This window comes from Bos mutus, chromosome 7 (genome assembly GCF_027580195.1).
Source record: "Bos mutus isolate GX-2022 chromosome 7, NWIPB_WYAK_1.1, whole genome shotgun sequence".
NCBI classification, from domain to species: domain Eukaryota; kingdom Metazoa; phylum Chordata; class Mammalia; order Artiodactyla; family Bovidae; genus Bos; species Bos mutus.
This window is the reverse complement of record NC_091623.1, coordinates 100,595,721-100,611,031: the sequence shown is the minus strand read 5'-3', so window position 1 is coordinate 100,611,031 and position 15,311 is coordinate 100,595,721. Positions and strand designations below refer to the sequence as shown.

At 33.9% G+C, this 15,311-nt stretch overlaps 1 protein-coding gene across 7 annotated transcripts in view; it reads left to right on the top strand.

Moving 5' to 3' along the window:
- CSNK1A1 (casein kinase 1 alpha 1) overlaps window positions 1-15,311 on the top strand; it is a 49,571-nt gene that overhangs the window by 26,026 nt on the left and 8,234 nt on the right. For 3 of the 7 annotated variants that reach the window (XR_011464860.1, XM_070374613.1, XM_070374612.1), the window contains exons 4-10: window positions 2,053-2,151; window positions 4,533-4,616; window positions 8,497-8,636; window positions 9,508-9,586; window positions 10,534-10,608; window positions 12,623-12,729; window positions 13,776-13,888. Coding sequence is in view for 5 of the 7 variants with exons in the window: in XM_070374613.1 (XP_070230714.1) it covers window positions 2,053-2,151; window positions 4,533-4,616; window positions 8,497-8,636; window positions 9,508-9,586; window positions 10,534-10,608; window positions 12,623-12,729; window positions 13,776-13,888 (697 nt within the window). In the remaining 2 variants the exon portion in view is untranslated. Of the gene's footprint in view, window positions 1-2,052; window positions 2,152-4,532; window positions 4,617-8,496; window positions 8,637-9,507; window positions 9,587-10,533; window positions 10,609-12,622; window positions 12,730-13,775; window positions 13,930-15,311 lie in introns of those variants that run through there. The other 4 variants (XM_070374610.1, XM_070374611.1, XR_011464861.1 and 1 more) reach the window with 4 other exon arrangements.

Below are 15,311 nucleotides of genomic sequence, written 5' to 3'. Positions count from 1 at the left end.
AACTGTACTTAGCACTGGAGTGTACAAAAAATAAGAGCTAGTTTCTTCCCTCTTTTAACATAGAGTTAGTGGAGAAAAATGGACAGGTTCTGTCGTAAAAGTCTATATTGGATACTCTGGTAACATCAGAGAAATAATGTAATTTAGGGAAGGGGGTTGTACAAAGGCACTTGTTTAAGAAAGAACCAGCTGAGTCTTGCTCTATAAATGACAGGCAACACTTGAGTAGTCTGTAGTTTGTGCTGTTAATTTATCTTTTGCCTGACCTTCCCCCTGTGAGTGAATACTCATAGTTTAATGATAAGTATTACTTGGCTAGAACAAATACTTTATGTACTTGACTGGTACAAAAAGTGAGACAAATGTTTTGTTTTACTTATTTAATATATGAATTGCTGCTGTACCTAAAGATGGTATTTGAACATTGTATACATCTTCTTCCTTGAGTGTATAGTTTAAGCCAGAGATTACAATTTGCCTTCACAAGCCGTTTGCCAAGGTAGAGGAATAAGAGTTAGAATTTATATCCTTGGTGATAAAAGCTGTAGAGAAAACGCAGGCAAGTAAAAATAGAGTCCTGACGTACACTACTGAGAAGAGCAAAAACATATGGGCAGAAAGATAATGTTGGCAGCCTTTGGACATGGAAAACATTTTCAAATACAACTTTTATTTTATGGAAAAGGTAGACATAATTGATAACTTAGAAATTTAAACTATTACAGAAGAAAAAGTTTAAATCTGTTTACGTAACAAATGACTGATAAAAAGATTGTCTGTTGTATGCAAAGAATTCTTAAAAACTGACAAGAAAAGGACAAGCCAAAAAAATAATGGAAAAGTATGGATTGACTTCACAGTACAGTACTAAGTCCAGAAGGTCAGTAAAAGTGAGCAGGTTTTTTAACTGTTATGAAATTACAAGTGAAGTCAGTACCTGTGAAAATGGGCAAGATTTAGAAAAAACTGAGATAACTGCTAGTGGGAAAAAAACACTAGTGCTGAAAAAATGAGCTGTTATAGGCTATTCTGAAGGCAATCAGTTTGCCTTCAAAGCAGCAACTCCCCCTGCAATGATAGGGGAGGTATAACCCATAGAAATAGAAGTGCTAATAGATAAGGATATATAAGTATATTAGTGTTATTGTTTATGGTGAGAGAATATTGGAAATAATGAGCATTAATACTGTGAGTTGGGATAATTGGGGAGTACTTCCATCTATGCCATAGAATATTTATCTCCATTAAAAAGAATGGTAAGACCATACCACTTGACTTGGCAGAATTTCTGGGAAATTAAGAAAAGCTTGTTATAATGCCATGTTTGTTAGTTTTAGGATATGATCATACATATATGGAGAAAAATCATGGGAGAGTCGGAAAAGCATGCCAGAAAGGAAACCCAGCATGTATATGTCCCCATTTGCATAAAAGTTACATGCTTACATTGTATGGTACCAACTTCTAGAAATGTTTGGGATAGAATTAGTTAAAAACAAGTGAACAAAAATAAAATGAGTAGACTATTTCTATTGTAGTTTAAAGCAATAACAGTGTATAACTGTATCTGTCAATTGGTCAACATCCCTGTACTCTGAAGCACATGTAAGTTTGTGTGTGTACATATAGAAGAGAATAAAAATAGATCTGAGTAATACCAGGTACCTCAAGGGGCATAGTATTGACGTTTACTTTATATAATTTTGAACAACTGAAACAGTTCTAAATTTATTACTTCTGTAATTAAAAAAACCAGTTCTTTCTATCAGGTTCTGTCATGTTTATAATCATTCATATTGAAAGAATAAGCTCAAAGGAAACTGCTGGTTTATGCTTGTATATCCATTAGTCTGGAGGTAAATGCAGAGCTGGTTGTCCTTTTTAATTTTGTCTAGCATTGTCTTTTTGAACTCTAAATAAAGTTAATAAAGTATACTTGTGATGTTGAAAAATGATTGACATATTGAAATAATTGAGACACAGTATGTTGCTTTCTTTTGTTTCTTAGTGCAAATCACTTAACTTGATTTTCTCTCCTCCCCTTTTTTCCAGATGATCAGTAGAATCGAATATGTGCATACAAAGAATTTTATACACAGAGACATTAAACCAGATAACTTCCTAATGGGTATTGGGCGTCACTGTAATAAGGTTAGTCACATGTTCTTTGCATGAAAGGACAAAGAATAAAACTTCCAAGAATTGCTTTGATAAACTTTGGTGAACTTTTTAAGTCTTTTAAAAAGTCATAGTAAGTTGAATTTGCTATTGATAATTGTTTTAAAAGATTGTACTTGAAGGCTAATCCATTAACTTAGTAACTTAAATTATCTCCAACTTAACCCAACCAAAGTTAAGTTATTTATATGGAAATATGAAATTCCAAGGGCTTTATAATGAAATGTAATCATCTATATTATTGTATCTATTTTTCATTCATTCGAATAGCAAACAAACAAACAAAAAAACCCATATACCCATATACTTTTCTTCCTGAATGCTAAAAATCAGATTTTAACCTTTCTTTCTGAAGTGTGGGTTTTTGCAATATATGTGCTTGTGCCAGTGTGGGAACCACTGTCCCACCCATCTGTCACCATGGCGTTAACATTTGCTGACTGAGCAAGGTTGATAATGAGAATTCTTCAGTCCTTGGATTTGTGTATTCAAAAGGATAACTTTTGGACCTGTTTCAAAAGTAGTTTGACAGTTTATTTGGGTGCCAAGTTGAGTGGGGTCTCCACCCCTCTTCTCTCCTGTTCAAAGGAAAGTGTAGACAAGTGAAATGAACTTTCATACAATGAAATTAGTGTTTATTGGGGGCCACAGAATGGTTGAACTTACGGGGTGATTGGGTTTTAGCCAGTGACGCATGATTGCAGTTAGAAACTAATTGTGTTGACAATTTTCTGCAATGATTAGTTTTACTGAGTGAATTGCTTTTATTTTCAATTGTTGAGGTCGGGCAGACAGGCAGCATTGGCAATGCACTAAGCATGTTATGATCTGACGATCTGATAGAAATTCTCAACTTCAGGACAACTTGGGGGTTTTTTGTGTTTTTTGTTTTGTTCTGTTTTTGGAAGGAACATTCCTATTTATTTTATTTAGTCATTAGGGAATGTTTGATGTTTTTAGGTCTAGCTATAAATGTTTACCTTTGTTTGCCTGTATGAATGCCAACTTGGAGCCATTACCATTAGAAGTGGTATTATTTGTTAATGCGTGAGACATTAATGTTGGTCTGACCAGGTTTTAGGAGTTAAATTTTATTTTTCTTGAAAGCTGAGCTTTAAATGATAGAAGGTGTTTAAGTCTACATGTAACCTTTCTTGCCATTCCCAAATCACATCTTTTTTCTTTTTTTAAATATTATGTGGCTTCTCTCTTTGAAGCATCCAGGTTCTTGTTATTTTAAAACCTGGTAATTTAATTGAACTATTACTAGTCTTAATTTTGGCAGGCAGTTTTGTCAGAATGACCCTAATCTTTTGACCATTTCCCAGCCTTTTCTTCCCATTTTCTTCCTGCTAAAGGCCTTCTATCCTCATGTAATCCATGTTCTGCATGTTGATGTTGCAGTACATGGTTTGTCTTAAACTTAATGATAGTCCAGATGATGTCTTTGCTTCCCCACCCTGCCCCAAACAGCTTATTAATCACTTAGTTGTGTTAGGAAGTCCAGATTGCCCAGTGATATGTAAACCTTTTTAGAATCTTGTGTCCTCTTTTAGAGATACTGAAAAGATTGTGAAATTGCTTTGCTGTTACACAGATTCAGAGAGACCCTAGGGTTAGAAGTGCAGTGTTTTACCTAAGATTCTGAACGTTGTTCTTAAACATTTTAGGTTAGTGTTTGTTTATGTAGTTGGTTTTTAGTGTTTTCTGTATTGTAGTTTGAAATACGCCAGTTGTATGATACTGGATTCTTTGGTCAGCTCGTTGTAGTAGTTTTCTATTTGTGGGTAGAGTTGGGGGTGGGGGGGCATTTGAGGTTGATTTTTAAAATCAAATTTCTTATTTGGAAAATTGTTCTGAATTTGATATTTAGGAGTAGTCACTCCAACCGTAGTGAATTTGCTCAACTCTTCCAGTAATCAGCCCTGCATGCTTATGAAAATAAATTTTAAGGTGACTAAATGCCTTCTACCTCTTCCTTACTGAAGATTTTTTTCCCCCTGTGCAATCTTTTTTTAGGGGAAGGGCAGATTGTGGTGCCAAAGATTGCAGATCCAAATTCCCTGTTTTGTATTAAAAAATTAAAGAGCCAAATGTCACCATTGCTATCCCTGTTTCAGGCAGTGACACAATATAGTGGCATTAAAAACCTGAGTACTTGCCAGAATTCAAATGTTGTTAAGCATGTGATTCTTATTTGGAAAAGTGAGAACCTACAGTGCTTGGTGGAAGAAGGATGGCATTTGGCTACCCTGTTCTTTCTCTAATGCCTCGGTGTTGCCTGTCTGCGCCGGCCATTGTTGCAATGTAAGCAATACTGTTTGATGCACTGCCACCCTCTATTGTCTGTTTAGTGTTTAGAATCTCCAGTGGGGAAGAGGAAAAGAAGCATGACTGTTAGTACTTCTCAGGACCCATCTTTCTCAGGATTAAACCAGGTCTGAAACTGTCTCCTATTCCAACCTCAATCCCAAATTCATGTGCTTTTCTTTCTTATTGTTTGATTATTTTTGTTTGTTTTAATTCTGGAGAATATAGATCTTGCTCAAGCACCTCTTAACGTTGGCATTATTCAGACATACTTGGCAAACATATAACATTACTAAGATATTTCTTTATGGCTTTTGCTTAAAGCTTGTAAAACTTAGAGAAAACCTAAATGAAAACAGGATTATGTTTAGATTTCTAACATCCACGAGAGGAGATATGTTGGTCTAAAATTGATACTATTTAGCTAATGCTAGATTTAAGATAGACTGTTCAATTTTTAAAAAATAATTTGGAGTTGCATCACTGCTGAATGATGATATTCTGCCTCAACTCTTCCCATTCCCTAATGAACTTTAGGAGTTGTGTAGATCAGATTTCAGATCTAGTTTTTTTTAGAATTGATTGCTTCAGTATGAGAATTCTCTCATCTTCAACCAAGTAGCATAAAATGCTTAAAGAATATTATATGCTCTGGAACTAGAATGCACTGCATTCTAATGATAACATAATTGATATCAATTACCATTAATAACACATAAATACGATAAACAAATGTATAACCTAATGATTTATGTTTGGCAGGCTAGATAAAACACTCAATATTTCTAAATTTTTTTTTTAATGTAATTAAATTTTTCACTTAGTCTTCATTTACTATTGAGAAGCTGGCTTTATTTACTGTATGAATTTTCAGATAAACAAGGGAAAATAAATTAAAAAAAAATCAGCACCACCTAGGTACTTAATTTTTGAAGCTCCTGAATGAATGAATCTTTATCAGTAGTATACACTGAGAAGTAAGTGTTGACATAAGTATCAAAAAAGGAAAAAATTTGCATTTGATATGTGAGCATACTTTGTAATTTCTTTATTAAACCACATGTATCATCTGGGCTATCATTTAATCCTTCTCCAAACTGCCCAGCTTTATATCAGGAACTATGTTCTCCTGCTGTTAAAAAGGTTTTAGAAATTAGATTTTATTATTATTCACAGACAAAGAAATAACCAACTGTGGTAACTAGATCTTGACTGGGCAGAGAGAGAATGGGGGGTAATTAGGTACATTGTAAGGCAACTTTACTGCCCTATTTTTTCTTATCCATATACATTCACACATTTTACTCATACTTTACAGCATAATTACTTATAGGTTTTCTGGGTTGTAAGGAAAAGTATTCCTGTGAATTCTTGAAAGGGCAAGGAAATATGACTGCTGGTGAAGAGAAAAATGGTTGAAATACCAATACCTGAAATTGGCATTAGTATTTCTGAAGAAAATACACCTCTGCTGAATGAGTTATCCCATTATACCCAACATTAACTCATTTCCACATGCCTTTGAAGAATATGCTGCTTTCTTTAAAACAGGCACAAATTTTTGAACATGTAGTTTAAAAATCCACAGAAAGGCAGCTTGCCCACCAAAGAGTTTAGATGTCGTCTCCTTTGTATATGCAGACCTATAAAAATACATTACTTTATGACATTGGATATTGACTTTTCCTTGTTTGGTTTTACATATCTGCGGCTATTTTGGTTATATCCTTGGTATCACATGGTTTCATGTAAACAGTTCCCATTTATGTATGTTTTTATTCATTTTAAATTCGATGCATGGAGAGCTACTAAAGAAGCATGCATGAATAGGTACCATTAGATAATGAACTATAAAGAGATTTAAACTTAAAATTTTAAGTAGTTTTCAGTTGTTTTGCTCTTCAAATGGAATACCTGTTTATCAGTGACATTACTTTCCCTGACTTATTTTCAGTTTTTATAGGAGGAGAAAATTTTAAATTCATTTGCTTTGTAATTTTTTACTTTGATACTGAGACTCAGATACTTAGGAAGATAGTGTTTCATTTTTGTTTCCTTCATAAATTAGATTTTGTCCTTTAGAGTTGTGGAAGGAAAGAACTCTCAGAGTCTTCTAGTTGTTAAGAAAGTGGTTATTGAGTTGCACATGAAGCTGTTGAATCTAGACATGAATGTAACTGTCAGACTTAACCCTCTCAGAGTTGGCTATTGTTTTCTTCTCTATTTTGGAGTACTAAAGAAAGCAATCTCAGAAGATAGTCCTTAGAAGAAAATCTGTCCCAATCACTTTTTTTCATAACTCACATAATTCTTAGAGATAGTTTTTAAATGCTGTGAAAGTGGGTGTCCTTTTGTGTTTGTTTTTCCTTTGTTTTCTTTTCAGTGTGAATCTGTAGAACTTAGTCATGGATTCTGTTTTGCTTACCAGACGTATATATTGCTCATTTTAATATTTGAGTACTGAGCCAGTTTTCATATCAAAAGAAACTTAAAGCTCATACTTTTAAGTCTCTTATTTCTCTTAGCGATTTATAGCATTAATTTCTCTGTTCCTATTTTATAGTAACTCAGTTGTTCAGTCATTTAATCATACTAAAGAACTTTCATTATTAAATCTGTATTTAATAATTTAATCTTTATTCTTTGTAATAGACTAGATGAAAATAAGTATTTCAATGTTAACATGGTTACAGAAGCACAAATCTCACTACCCAGTGTCTTAACTGAGGCTAGATTGTAGTGCCTGCCTGCAATAAGTATTTTCATCTTTCTAAAAGAAGCACTTGGTGGTATCTTTTCCACTTAAATCAGTAACTTGCTTTATTTATATTTTGAGGCAGACCCTAACAGACTAGGTGATCATGTTTCCCAGTACATCCAACACTGTAAACTGTAGCAGAAGGGGCCCAGTATCAGCCTAATAGGAAGAAAAAGTACCAAATTGAGGTATAACTAGAAAAGAATAGTGTAGGGCCACATAGTATAAGAGCACATAGATCTGCTTTGCTTAATAAATTTTGTAGGCATAACTTTAAATAAGTGATTTTATGGTAAAGGCTGAATAAAGTTTTTAGTTAAGATTATTTTGCTTTAGAAGGTAGGTAAATATGAACATATTTTGGGTTTTTTCCCCTAAAAATACTTCTGCTTTTTTTTGTTCTTCTTATAAAAGTTTTAATCATGGAGAATAAACCTGAATTATTTCTAAAAATTAGCTACATTATAAATGAGCATCTTATTCCCTGTGTATCATATAAACAGAACAGCACTAAATGTTATTTTGTTTTGAAATACTATTAATACTTTGGTTTTTAGTTAGCTCATTTAAGCTGCTAATTGTAAGCCACCTTGACTTAAGTAATAGATCAACTTGTTATATTTTCCAGAAGCTTAAGCTGATCACATGTGTAAATGTCATTTGGGAATAAAATGAAATGTATGTTTGTTTTAAAGTACTCATTTATTATAAATAAAAATTCTGGTTTTGTTGTCAATATCAAACTTTCAGAGTTGTCTTATTTCAGATAATGGGCATTCTGTTGGCATACTAAAGAGTGGCCTTTGTAGAATGGAAGAGTTCCAGGTGGCTTATGTCTAGTTTTTTTTTTTTTTTTTACCCCCCTGCTTGTTTACCACTAGTAACAGGATGTCAGGCTTCATTATGGCACACAGCACACTTGTCAGCAACTCTGCTATCGAGCACGTGTACATTTCTCCACTACATTGGAGGTTCCAGAGACAGGCTTCTGAATGTATAATGAGCTATGCCTGTGAAATTGTTCAGCTGACAGGGATCAACTGCTTGATGTAACTGTATTTTTTTAAAACCTGATTTATTGATGAGGTATAGTAAAAGCTTATTGGAATGTTAAGTTTGTTCATTATCTGTTCTGCTTACAATGCTTTATTTTGATATAGTTGAAAAAAATAGAATAAATGCCATTTAATAAATAAGCAGTTTGACTGAGTAAGCTTGGGAATCTAATGTCTCTTTATTTTCTTTTAAAGTTATTCCTTATTGATTTTGGTTTGGCCAAAAAGTACAGAGACAACAGGACAAGGCAACACATACCATACAGAGAAGATAAAAATCTCACTGGCACTGCTCGGTATGCTAGCATCAATGCACATCTTGGTATTGAACAAAGGTGAGTTTGTAATGAATGCATTTATCAAATCTATAGCAAAAGCCATTGATGGGTTTTTGAAATATTTTAATTAGTTTCTTACAATATCTAAAGATGTCTCTTGGCTGAAGATTTGAAGGACACTTATTAATCCTTTAACCTGCTTCTTTAGACAGTGCAGAGAAGCCAATTAAATGAGGCCTTTTTGTTTTCTTTGTTGTAACTTGTGTCTTGGGCAGGAAATATTGCACCTTGGAAGTTAGAAGTGTAAAGACAGCTTTATTTTTGCAGCTAAAAACAATACTTTTTTCCTTAATGGTGATCTTGTGCTTTTTATATATTAGTGATGCAAGCTGAGTTTGGGGAAAGAATGTATTGGTTATTTTTATATGGAAAATATTATATAATAACTAATGAATCAAAATTTCATTGGTGGACCACCCTCTGTTCTCCTCTTCCACCCCTACCTAAAGGATTTGGTTTAAACATGGTCATAATTTCTGTGCTCTTTCTGTTTTTTGACTTGAATTCTAGTTTTTCTTCTGCTTTCATCTTTTGTCAATGCTTTTTCTTTTTGCCCTTTAAAATAAGCATAGAAATGACAAATTATACACTTCCAGGTTAGGGGACTTCATGAGAAGAAAGTTATTTAGCTAAATTCTTTTTTCTCTGTAAAAGTTAAGTTGCAGGATCATGTTGGATTTTATAATTTTGGATTCTATGAGAAAATTTTGTTTAGAAGTAACCCATTAGGAACTTTTAAAAATTACTTGCTTATGATACCAAATTATTCTCTTTCCTTGCTTGGGAATATTTCTCCTTGTATACCTGGCTTTCTTTCACATGTTCTTCATAATAACTTCAGCTTATAAATTTACATTTTCTTTTCTAGTCGCCGAGATGACATGGAATCATTAGGATATGTTTTGATGTATTTTAATAGAACCAGCCTGCCATGGCAAGGACTAAAGGTAAACCAGATTCAAATTGCCTGCTTTTTATTTTAGTGTGTTGCCATTATGTTGAAAATGTCTACTTTTATGTACAGTAGAACTAGTTTATCCAGTAATTCTATATTATTTAATTGTCCTAACATTTTACTTGTTTCCATTAATTAGGAGTTTTGCCATTACTTTTGTATTCGTAAATTAATGATAAATTACTGTGTTCAAGAATTTAATGACTATTTAGGTACTTTATTGGTTCTTTCAAGGTAAATAGTCTGTATATTTATTGAGTACCTGTAAACTTGACACATTGTTTGGTGTTGTATGGGTAGCTTTATTCAATGTGAATATTTTTACACTGGAAAAGTAACAACAGTTGTGAATGTTAACTAAATGATGGGCATATTTATTTGGTATTGATCTGCTTATACCTTTGCCCTTGCTGAATATGGGTTAAGAAATCTAATTTAAAATTTGACTCCACCTATTTTTACTTAACCCCTATCCTGGTGGCTCAGACAGTAAAGCGTCTGTCTACAATGCAGGAGACCTGGGTTCGATCCCTGGGTTGGGAAGATCCCCTGGAGAAGGAAATGGCAATCCACTCACTCCCAGTACTGTTGCCTGGAAAATCCCAGGGACGGAGGAGCCTGGTAGGCTACAGTCCACGGGGTTGCAAAGAGTCAGATACAGCTGAGCGACTTCACTATTTTTACTTAAATCATACATTTTGATGTTCCTGTTAGACTCACTCTTTGCTATTAGCTAAAAACATTCTTGAAGCAGAAAGTCATATGAAAAGTTAACAGCTTAGGGGGAAAGTTTTAAATGTATTATGCTTTCATTCCTCTTTTCCCTAGGTTATGATTCCTCTTGAATCTCAAGTTTACTTTTATGTGTAATATGTTATACTAAAAGAATCTTTCATAATATTGAGTATGTCTGTGTGGTTTGATTCTTATTCTCCACAGGCTGCAACAAAAAAGCAAAAATATGAAAAAATTAGCGAAAAGAAGATGTCCACACCCGTTGAAGTTTTATGTAAGGTAAGTGTACACTGATGATTTGTTTAAAAATATAAATGATCCAAAACCAAAAAGGAACAGTTTATTTCCCAGCCTCAGAACTTAAACTTCCTATTGAGTAGCTGTTACTGTTTTAACTTTACTTTTGGTTGATTCTTGGTATCTTTAAGAATGACTTGAACATATGAGTCATTTTAAATAATTGTTTCTGGTTTACATGCTATGATCCGTTTTAAATTAGAGGAAAAATAAGAGAGCAGGTAAACTTACCTAATAGAACCTCACCGATCTGTGAGAAAATTCAATTAAGAAATATTCTTCTTATTCCTAAGCTGGTGCCAGAGAAGAAAGAATATCCACAATTGGCATATTGAGGCGTTAGAGAAACAAAGGCAAGCAGGTTAGAACAATCCAAAAATAAGACATGTCCAGTAGTATATAGATGGTAGTTTTAATCAGGCTCATTTCTCTGAAATCTCAAACATTATAGACAGAAGCATGTTAGTTGAGAATAGAAAGATACTTGTATCATGATGTCTCTTCCATAGAAAGAAGACCACATGGTCATCTTTGTGACAGTTGCATACCTAAAATAATTAGGAAACAATGTATAATTATATATTTGTCTGGTAGAAGGGAGAAATCAGCATGAGTTGAAATAGTATTTTGTGGAAGGGTATAAAATGGTGATGTCTTTATGTCTCTCCCCACCTACAAATTGGCTTTCACCTTTTCTGCATATCTGCAGGAATGGAGGGGATGGGTTGAGAAAATAAGACCCTTTCTGAGAGTCTTTGTTTTAAATTATGAAATAAATTTTAGGCTAATGAGTAAAATAGTCATTATGTTATATTTCACCCAAATAACTTACCAGGTAACACTTACGTTGGTAGTTTTCTTTTGTAAAAGCAAGTTCATATGATAAATGTGGAACACTATTAATACAGACTGTGAATGTATGTTAAAAAGTGAAAAGCCCTGTTACAAGATTTTTAAAAACTGTCCACCAAAAAATGAAATAACATAAAAGTACTTTGTAAAAATTAAATTTGTTTCTATTGGTATAATCAATAAAACTAAATGTTATAGGTATACACATTCTATCCTACCTTCTGTATATGAGAAATTTCTCAAAACCATAAGGTTGTGGGAAGAGACTGCCTCTGTAACTCATCACCCTTCATATTCACATTTACTCAAGGGGAAGAGACTTGGGAGTTTTTGTTTTAATAGTTTGCATTTCTACATTCCTAATGGCAAAATCCTTTTGGTGACTAATATCTATAGCCTTAAAAAATGTTTATATACATCTTTGAGAATCTTTGCTGAGAAACCGAACATGGAAAAAATTTATATCCATAGATGTACTTATTAGTATAATAGAGAAAAACTGGAATCCTCCAAATGTCCAATTATAGGGAACAGGTTAATTAGGGTATGTTCAGTAGGTCAAATAATATCCAGCCATGAACTTCTAAATAGTTCATGGGGAGGTTGGAAATAATATAGAAGAATGTTTTAATGGATTTCTTTTGATGGAAAAGAGAATATGTATATGTGCAATGTGATAACAGTTACAGGAAAAAATATATAAACCCAGTTTATTCATAGGATGAAGCATTGGATTGATCTGTATCATAATTTTGATTGCTCTGTATGATTGATTGCACTCTTGGTGGTTTTACTTCTCTCTTAATATAGGTCTATACTACTATTTTTAAAAGTAATTTCAGAATGGAGAAAGAGTACCCATTCATTGTCCTGTTCTGGCAAAGAGAACATTACAGGCCTCATTTTAGTTATTCTTTGTTGCCATCCAGTTACTGGATATTGATAAACTAATAGGTTAAGAAGTGTGATATCTAAATTATTTAAGACCCTGATACTGTAAGAAAAGGATAAACATTTCCTTTACCAGTACTAAAAGATACTACACATAATAAGGTGGTCTGGATGATGAAATTCTGTTAAATTCATGTGGATAACAAGTCATATAATTGTTTTTAATTTTATGTTTTAACTCTTGAACTTACAGGGATTTCCTGCAGAATTTGCCATGTACTTAAACTATTGTCGTGGGCTGCGCTTTGAGGAAGCCCCGGATTACATGTACCTGAGGCAGCTATTCCGCATTCTTTTCAGGTCAGTTTTAAGACTATAAACTCCGGTGAGGGAAATTAGTTCAATCCACCCAATGTACCTGTTCTGACAAGTAGCAGATAAAAGTGGATTTAACCAATATTAATGAAATGTTAAGGAACTGAGTTTGACATTTTTCTATTTCCAAATGTCCTTGAAGTGTTGTAGTTTCGGATGGAGAAACCATTGAATCATGCTCAAAGTAGAATGTAAGTATTAGATACAAGTAACTGTTGTTGGAACTGGGGACTCTCCAACTTGGTAGAGAATCCTGTTTAATGCCAAAATGAATAACAATTAAAATATCAGACAAAGTTTATGATACTGTAGAGGTAGGCCCAAACTCTCGGGTCCCTAGGTAAACAACCCATAATTGGTCTTGAACAAAAGGGAAAAATAAAGTACATGTGACTCAAAAATCTTAGTTGGAAGAGAAGAATTAGGGATAATGCTGTAATCCTACAAAAGTCTTGCATAGACAAAGTCAGCATAGACATCTCTCTCTCAAACTTTAACAGTTCCATGTCTACTCTGATTTGTCTTCAGGGGGTACCATCTTGTTATAAATATTCCCCCAGATAACTGATAGCTTGACTCAGTATTTTTGTTGTTCATGCTGCCCTCCTCCTGTTTTTTTGGCCACACAGAGCAGCTTCTGGGATCTTAGTTCCCAACCAGGGGTGGAACCGCCCTTGGCAGTGGAAGCACGGAACCCTAACCACTGGACCATTGGGGAGTTCCCTCATGCTGCCCTTCATTCCCACTCTCCTGCTCCTTTCAAAAAAGTTCAAAGGCAGCTTCTTTTTGAAAAGGGAGAGGATTTAATTATTCTTGAATACAGCAGACCAAAGTGGTGACATTTCCCTCCAATCATAATGCGTAAAAAGTAGAATTAATTAACCAAAAAGGAAGTCAACTATAGGGAAAGAAATCTTATAGGAGCTACCACAAAAGAGAAAAAAAATGCTCTCACTATTTTGAAAGTTCAGTAGAGCATTTAAATTGGACCTTGTTGTTAATGGATTAACATATAATTTTATATTTTCTAGGACCCTGAATCACCAATATGACTACACATTTGATTGGACAATGTTAAAGCAGAAAGCAGCACAGCAGGCAGCCTCTTCAAGTGGGCAGGGTCAGCAGGCCCAAACCCCCACAGGCAAGCAAACTGACAAAACCAAGAGTAACATGAAAGGTTAGTAGCCAAGAACCAAGTGACGTTACAGGGAAAAAAATTAAACACAAAATTGGGTAATTCATCCATTTCTAACAGTGTTAGATCGAGGAGGTGGTTTTAAAATACATAAAAATTTGGCTCTTTGTTGTTAAAAAAAGACGTCCTTGGAAAATTTGACTACTAACTTTAAACCCAAATGTCCTTGTTCATATATATATGTATATGTATTTGTATATACATATATGTGTGTATATTATATCATTTCTCTTGGGATTTTGGGTCATTTTTTAACAATTGCATCTTTTTTACTCATTCATTAACCCTTTCCAAAATAAACATTCGGTGTTGGGAATATGGTATAATCAATCAATCCAAAATCCTAGACCTAACACTTGTTGATTTTTAATAATGAATCTGGTTAGCCATGGTATTTTGACTGTTCAACTAACAGTGTTAAGAATTTTCTGCATGTTAATGCTTTAGCATTTAAAATGGAACATTGAGAACATGATCTAATTTCAAGGGTAGAGTCTGGCATTGCCCCCGGAGTGTCTGTCTTCTCAGTTGCAGAGCACCTCATTTACTCTCTTAAATGCTCAAATAACTGAAAAGCTCGACACATCCTTTCTCATCACAAAAATAAATCTCTTTTGTTTTTAGTTGCTATTTACCAACATGTGTTCTTAAAATGATTTTTTTCCTTAGGGCTTCAGTTTTTTAAATTGTACAAATATTCAAGATCTAAAGGGGGTCTACTGTAGAACTGAATTCTGCAGTTAACTCCTTGCAAATTGGAAAAAAAGGAAAACTGGGGCGAATGCCACTTGGCTGCTAGTCTAGTTCCCTTCTCTCTCTGGCATTCTTAGTATCTCTAAGGAGTAGAACTGTTAGGACACAGTACCATTTCTTATCACTGTTGCCACACAGTTCAATTCCTGTGTTTTTTGTCTGTTTTTCTTTTCCCCTTTCTGGGCCTTAACTCCTGATACCTGCCTACTTCCTAAAAGTGTAGTGGGTGGGTAAGGTTTGTTTGGGGTTGTTTTGTTGTTGTTGTTTCTAATTATGTAATTTCTGAATGACTGCTCTAGTCTGAACTTGATCTTTTTGGTCCGTGTTATTAGTGTTGAATTTTAAAAATTTTGTAATATAAAAACAGGCTCTAATCTGAGGATACTGTTCAAGTAGTATAGTTAACTGATGTCATCCTCATCCCAGCAGCTCATCTATTAGAATGAAGTTGAGGTCGTTCACTTTCATGTTTCTGTATTTGGGAAGGATCTGGAGTTGAATGTTTGATGTAGTGGGAGTTCTTAGAGATGGCAAACACTAATGCTTGTCCAGTGCTCTGCCTCTGCATCATAGTTGGGATTTAATTGTCCCTTTCTAATCATAGTGTCAACAATTT